General features: G+C 42.6%; 1 protein-coding gene across 1 annotated transcript; it reads right to left on the reverse strand.

The window, feature by feature from the left end:
* Positions 1–4,212: 4,212 nt before the first annotated feature.
* Positions 4,213–7,201, reverse strand: LOC114174501. Its single transcript, XM_028059340.1, has 2 exons — positions 6,125–7,201; positions 4,213–4,257 (listed from the first exon to the last, which is right to left on the reverse strand). The coding sequence occupies exons 1-2, from the start codon at positions 7,199–7,201 to the stop codon at positions 4,213–4,215; spliced, it is 1,122 nt and encodes a 373-aa protein (XP_027915141.1).
* Between the last annotated feature and the right edge of the window lie 305 nt (positions 7,202–7,506).

Here is a 7,506-nt window from a genome sequence, read left to right on the forward strand (position 1 = left end):
CATTATCGTTATTATTGTTGTTATTGTTATTTTTATTTTTATTCTTATTACTATCTTATTGTCCGTGCGATATTTTGGGACAATGATTATGTGTTCTTCTTGATTTATATATTGTTTGGTTGTCCATGATTGTGTGTTGGGTATAACACTTTTGTTTTGATGGTTTTATATGAATTTAGAAAGGGATAGATGTGTGTTTATAATTGAATGATGAATATGAGTTGTGATATTGTAAAACTAGTAGTGTCACATTACTGGTGTAACCCCTAACAGTGAAGAGTGAAGTGCTAAGCAATAACCAAAAATAGGGAAGCTTTGTGTGTCGTGATGCCTGACGGTGTTATGGAACCGTCAAACAGTCTGCACTTCCATTTCGCCTGGTGGCGCTTTGGCAGCGCCAGGCGATAGTGTAGGAGCAAGGGTCCATTGTAGATGAATTTGCATGGATGGGTTTGTGGGCTTGGTTAGGGATATGCTGGATTAGTTACGAGCAGGGAGGTTCGTAACGGAGATTTGAGATGCGTGATTGATGCGGGTGGGGAGGTCCGTATCTGTTGTACTCTTGTGTGGGGATACGAGCGGGGAGGTTCGTATGTTCCGTGCTCACACTTGAGGCTACTATGAGCGGGGAGGTTCATAGTAGGTGTTCACGCATGTTGGACTACGAGCGGGGAGGTTCGTAGTGTTGGACCACGAGCGAGCATGTTCGTGGAAGCATTGGAATCCCTAAGACCAGCTTGAACATGTATCTTGTATAGGGCAGTGCGTTTTTCTTAATTTTGTTTTGATGTGTTGCGATATGGACTTGGACCAGGAGGTGCTTGACTGTGTCATGAGCGGGTAGGTTCATGGTTAGTGGTGAACACGTGATAATAAGCGGGGAGGTTCATATTATGATGATCTTGTATGAGGATACGAGCGGGGAGGTTCGTATGTTCCGTGCTCACACTTGAGGGCTGCTACGAGCGGGGAGGTTCGTAACTATTGGATCACGTGTGTTGGACTACGGGCGGGGAGGTCCGTAGAGTTGGACTACGAGCGGGGAGATTCGTAGAGGTAGGACCATCAGCGGGCAGGTTCGTGGAAGCATATATATCCTGGGTCCATGGTCATGAAATTGTGGATTGGAAACCTTAGGGCAATAAGGTTTCTTAGTTAAGCATTGGCTGAAATAAATTAATTTGGGGGGTGAAATTCTATGTATTAAATTCTATGTTTATATTGTTACATGAGCTCACTCTTTCTTCGTTATATTGGAGCAAACATTGTTTCAGGTGGAGCTGGTGACACTTAAAGCCGGAGAGTGGTTAGCTTGGGAAGTTTTATACACTACATTTGACTATTTTGTAAACATTTAGTTGATCATTTTTGAACTATGTAAACATGGAGTTTACTTTATGGTTTTAAATTTTGATACATTTTAGTAAGGTTTTAATTTTCCCGCGTTTTGGGAAAGAACTTTGAATAATAATGACATATTTGATATTATTTTTCTTTATTTAATTTAAATTAGTAATATCCGGTCAGGATGTTACAGAACTTGCATGCATCCCTTAAGTTATATTCACCTTCCAATAATCCTACTGTTAGTAGTGCCTCAAAAATAAATTTTCGCGAACTCTTAATTTCGCTCACATTCTTCAGCAACTGGTGTCCCTCGAGATCAATAGCATTTATTGAAGCATTATCATGCCCAGAGAGGGATACCTTAATGTTGGGTTTATTCTCTTGAAATTTTAACCACCCTGAGTCGATTGAAGCTTGCACTTTGTGTTTGTAAGACAAACATTTCTCAGTAGAGTGACCAATGGCTCCCCCATGATAATCACATGTGGCATTTACATCAAAATACTTAGGGTATGGTGGTTCCAAAGGCTTCATCGGGCAGATAGCTACCAAAGCATTACAGAGTAGATCCGGCAATAACTCCGTGTAAGTCACAGGAATAGGAGTGAAATGAATATAATTCTTTTCTTGATTCCTTCCAGGACTAGTGATTTGCCCCAAAGACTGCGAAGGGGCACGACTCAATCTGGGTAATAGTGGACAGGTTGACGAAGTGTGCTCACTTCCTTGGTATTAATCAGAAGTGGTCAATGGACAGATTGGTTGAGTTGTACATGAGGGAAGTGGTCAGGTTGCACGGTGTGCCGACCAGTATAGTGTCAGATAGAGATCCGAGATTCACTTCTCGGTTTTGGTAGTCATTACAGGCAGCGTTGGGGACTCAGTTGAGGATGAGTTCTGCATATCATCCTCAGACTGATGGGCAGTCGGAGCGTACCATTCAGTCCTTGGAGGATCTGTTGAGGGCTTGTGTATTGGATCACATGGGTAGTTGGAGTGAGATGCTTCCCTTAGTGGAGTTCACATACAACAACAGTTATCACACCAGCATCGGTATGGCTCCATATGAGGCATTGTATGGGCGGCGGTGTAGGATGCCACTGTGTTGGAACCAGGATGGAGAATCATTAGTGTTGGGTCCCAAGTTTTTACAGCAAACCTCTGAGAAGGTTAGGGCAATCCAGGAGAGAATGAGGGCTACACAGAGCAGACAGAAGTCCTACGTAGATAGGAGGAGACGACCTCTAGAGTTCGAGGCTGGGGATCATGTATTCCTCAGGGTAACACCGACGGCTGGTATTGGGAGGGCCATCAAATCGAGGAAACTAACTCCGAGGTTTGTTGGGCCTTATCAGATTCTGAGGAGAATTGGAGTTGCAGCTTATGAGATCGCCCTACCACCACACCTGACGAATCTGCATAACGTGTTCCACGTTTCTCAGTTGAGGAAATATGTTGCAGACCCGTCGCACGTACTGGAGTTAGACGATATTCAGATTCAGGAGGATTTGACGGTGAGCACTGGGCCAGTGCGAATTCTAGATTCACAGGTGAAACAACTGCGGGGGAAGGAAATTAAGACTGTGAAGATGCTGTGGGATGAGACTACCCAGGAGATGACCTGGGAGATGGAGGATTGCATGAAGCAATCCTACCCGCACCTATTTCCTGGTAAGTCTTATTTTCGAGGACGAAAATCTTTAAAGGTGGGTGTAATGTAAGACCCGGGAAAATTAAATAGTTATTTAATTAATTATTTAATTAGGACGGGTAATGAGAATATTCAAAGTAATAAATGTGGAGAACTATGACGTGGAAAAGTACTAGCTCAAGTGGTTGAGAGTACCTTCTTGTATGTGAGGACTTGGGTTCAAGTCCTATGTGTGCCACTTGGGTGTTATTAAAATTATGCATTTTTGTGTGTTTATATATTGAATGCGTATGGATGATGATAAATCCTTAAAATTGTGGGAGTCATCATGAAACATGTGTTGGTTGAGTGGTTTGGCCTTGGCTTGGTATGTGCATGAGAGTGGGTTCAAACCTTGGTGAGAACTAAATAATTTCTTTTTGCCAAATTTTTCTAGTGCATGAATGTGGAAGGGTTAGAAACTTAGCAGCCAAGGGAGGGGTAACCTAAGGGCTGGAAAACAGAGAGTTAATTAAGCATTTGGTTAGCCTTTGTATCATTTTTTTATTTAAAATTCGTGTAAGCCACTAAAGGAGCAATTAAGGGAGAGAGATAGTGAGAGGAAGGGTTAAAAGAGAAGAAAATAGCATTGAGGGTTCGTGGTACTCATAAGCAAAGGCTTTTTCCGAGAATTGGGACTGATAAAGTAAGGTAGTGAGGCTGAAAAACGCAAAGGTTGGAGTGGAAAGCAAGGGCTAGGGAGGTTTGGTGAAGGGATAAGCACACCTACTCGAATTTAGCAAGGAATCCAGGTAAGGGGAGTTGTTTTTAATTGTTTTGATTCGTGTTAACTGTCCTGTGATTGAACGAATTGAATTGGATGAGTTTCTGTGCCTAATTATGCATTTTGTTTTACATTTATGGGTTCTCGCCCAGAAATCGCCTGGCGGACACGAAGGTGCCGCTAGGCGGCACATTAGAAATCACTGTGATTCTGGGTTTGCTATTGAACTGCCTGGCGGTGAGGCCGAACCGCCAGGCGATACCTGGGGATGGGGCACTGTTTCATTGTGGTTCTGGGTAAATTGAGTTGTATAGAGTCCCAAATTGATTTCGTGTTGGTATGATTGCGAACTTATTGTTTTTATGGGTTTTGTGTTTGCCTGCGAATTATACTGGGAGAGTATAATTGAGTGAATCACATTTAAACCTAGGAGTTCCATTAATAATCTGGTCTAGGGTTCACGATAGAGGAGGTTCATAGAAGTTGGAATTTGGAGCTGATAAAAACAGTGAAAAGAAAAGGCTAATGAGTCGTTGGATACTCTTAAGTTTTGAACCTGGATTGAATTGATGGGGAGCTGGGGAATTCGTGAGTGCAGCAGAGAGATAGAATTAGAATCTGATACACCGCCTGGCGGTTTACAACCTGCCGCCAGGCGATGACTGTAACAGTGGCACAGTCTATGAGTTGAGAAGTGGAGGATGGAAGGGGAAACATAGGGAGTGTGCAGTACTAGATAATTGTTAAGGAAACTATAAGGGACGATATAAGCATGTTACTAAATGGTGGGAACTAGAATACACGTGAAGGTATGAGTATAATATGGTGTGGGGATAGGAAAGTTAAAGGTTAAATAGAGGAAATAATGGTCCTAATGTAGAGTTTCAGGGTTAAAATGTATAGTTTGGGTGATGGTGTTTAACTGGAATTGGAGATGATGTGTCTTAAGGAAGTGATGTAATAGTTAAGAATGTGTAACAAGGATTGAATGCTAGTGTAGAGGCGTTGTAGTACTGTTGTAGTGTGAAACAGGTATGTAAGGTGCTAAATGTTATGGTATGGGTGGTCTCATTTTTGGAATGGGTTATTATTTATGGATAGAGGAAATGGGAGGAAGTCCTACGTCTTGTTGTGCGGTTAGGGAAGGGCAATTCATAGGTAATGGGTTCACTAGTGGAGTACCAAGGAGGCGAGAATACGAAGTAAATTGATTAGGGTATGGTTGGGTAGTTGCATAAAGTCATGATGCATGAGAAAAATGATGCTTGTAGTGGTGTTCTAATTTGAGAACGAGTTAGTGAGCGTGCCAAAACCAACAGAGAGACATTTCTGGTGTGGCGCCTGGCGGACTGCTGGTGCCGCCCGGCGATAGGAACAACAGGGAAGATCTCTGCACCGCGCGGTGCCTGGCGGTAAGGAAATGCTCCGCCAGGCGATGTTGGATAAACAGTGGCGCTGGAAGGGCGTTGGCGCCTGGCGGCGTGCAGGTACCGCCAGGCGGTCTGGAACAGTTTCGCCTGGCAGCGTGTGGGCCGAGCCAGGCGGAAACGCTGTTGTTCCTTGCTTTCTGTGTGTTGTTTTTAACTAATAACGATGCTTTGCTTGAATCGGGAGATGCTGTGCCATGAGCGGGTAGGTTCATGGATGGTGTGACATGTGATGATATGAGCGGGGAGGTTCATATCAAGTTACTCTCACGTGGGGATACGAGCGAGGTAGGTTCGTATGTTCCGTGCTCACGTTGAGAGATGCCACGTGCGGGGAGGTACGGGGGCTGGTGGATCACATGTGTTGGACTACGGGCGGGTAGGTCCGTAGAGCAGGACTACGAGCGGGGAGGTTCGTAGAGGCAGGACCACAAGCGGGCAGGTTCGTGTGAGCATCAGATTCCCGAGTTCAAGGCTAACAAATTGTATGATTTGAAGACTGATAAGTCTTGGGGTTAAGGTCTTGGCCAAGAATTGTATATAATGAATAAAATGGGTATATGATTTATCTTGCGTTTTATATACTTGTTATTTTATTTTCTCAGCTCACCCTTTCTGTTTGTGTGTGGCGATGATCGTGTAATTCGTTACACGGGAGCAGATGTTGATACAGGTGGTGTTGAGGATGTTCAGATGGCGGAGTGAGGGCTAGCCTGGGATTAGATCTAGAATTTTCTCCTACATGTATTATTTTAAGTTTTTATTATGCACACGAATAATGGGAACTTGTAACCATTGACTAATTATGATATAAGTTTTGGCGCGCGTTTTCATGAAATTAAATATTCCCGCGTTGGGATTTTTATCGAGACGACTACTAATATAATTATTTTCTTTTATTATTTATTTTTAAGTAATATTCCCTAGGGATGTTACATCTATTTCCATCTTCTTCCCAAGACTGAAATCGGGCTTTTTAGGAGTTGTAGCCGCAAGCGGGCTATATGTAATTTTTCCATTTTTTAGCCCAATCTCTATCCTTTCACCTATGATGATGATATCAGCGAAAATTGAAGATACATTCCCTACCATGTGTTCATAGAATGGTGGTTGTAACGTGCTCACAAACATTGCCACCATTTCCTTATCATGAAGAGGAGGCTCCACCTGAGCAGCAAGCTCTCTCCATCGTTGTGCATACTCCTTAAATGATTCAGCATCCCTTTTGGCCATGTTTTGTAATTGCAACCGATCTGGCGCAATATCCATGTTATACTGGTATTGTTTCAAAAAGGCATCCACCAAATCCATCCAAGAACGAATGCAAGATGCTTCCAAGTGTGTATACCAACTCAATGCTACCCCAGCCAAACTGTCTTGGAAGAAGTGGATTAGCAATTTGTCATCACAAGCATAGGCAGTCATTTTTCGACAATACATGGTTAAATGGCTTCTAGGGCATGTGGTACCCTTGTACTTTTCGAACTCCGAAACTTTAAACTTGTGAGGTATTGTGACATCACGAACTAGGCTTAAACTTGCAACATCGCCAAACCCATAGTTTCCACCTCCCTCAATAGCTCGTAGCCGTTCTTCTAAAATTTCCGATTTAGTTTTGGTTCCCTCAACATCAACGGATACAGCTTGCATAGTAGGGTGTGGTGTAATCTTGCCCAAAGAGTCATCACCGACAGTTGTGTTTAAAGGCTTGGGTATTACAGTCACTCGTGATTCCGCAAAGGTAATTGCTTCATTCCTTGAAGTATTGATTGGGAATGAGAAGGAAGCATGTTCAACCTCTGAATATTCTCCAACAGGTGTGGTGTAACCCAATGGCAATCCGTACGTTGGAAAAGCAATAAGAGCGTCGTGAGTGCTTTCCTCCCCCTTTGCTGATGAAGCTTCTCCTGAAACCCTTAAGGACTTCAAGGCCTCCAAGATTTGACCTACTTGATCCTTTAACTGATTGATATCTACTTTTATTGTCTCTTGTGCGGTTTCCCAGTCCTCCATGGTTTTACTATTTGCTCGCGTCCGGTAAGGGTGCCTTGGCCTTGCCGTATTTGTTTTTATTATTTTTGCTCTATTATTTTTATTAAACAAAAAAAAGATAAGAAAAAGAAAAGGAAGGAAAAACATAATGCAAATCATTTATTTTATTAAAGCTAGGAGTAAATAGAAATTATCATGGAAAAGAGTCCACACAAACCTAACTATCTAGAAAGCTCATAAATCAATATGTTAGAAAGAAAACTTAATCTCTAACCCTAGTTATCACGTTCTCAAATTACTCAAATTACTTTCTACAACCCTAAAGG

Source organism: Vigna unguiculata, chromosome 2, assembly GCF_004118075.2.
Source record: "Vigna unguiculata cultivar IT97K-499-35 chromosome 2, ASM411807v1, whole genome shotgun sequence".
Taxonomy (NCBI): Eukaryota; Viridiplantae; Streptophyta; class Magnoliopsida; order Fabales; family Fabaceae; genus Vigna; species Vigna unguiculata.

Excerpts from the sequence above, each read along its gene's own strand:
- LOC114174501 (XM_028059340.1), bottom strand. The coding sequence starts at position 7,201 with ATGGAGGACTGGGAAACCGCACAAGAGACAATAAAAGTAGATATCAAT. Across the intron at positions 4,258-6,124 it reads GGAAGAAGATGGAAATAGAT|CTCCAAATTCCAACTTCTAT; the intron begins GTAACATCCCTA and ends TGTTTTTATCAG.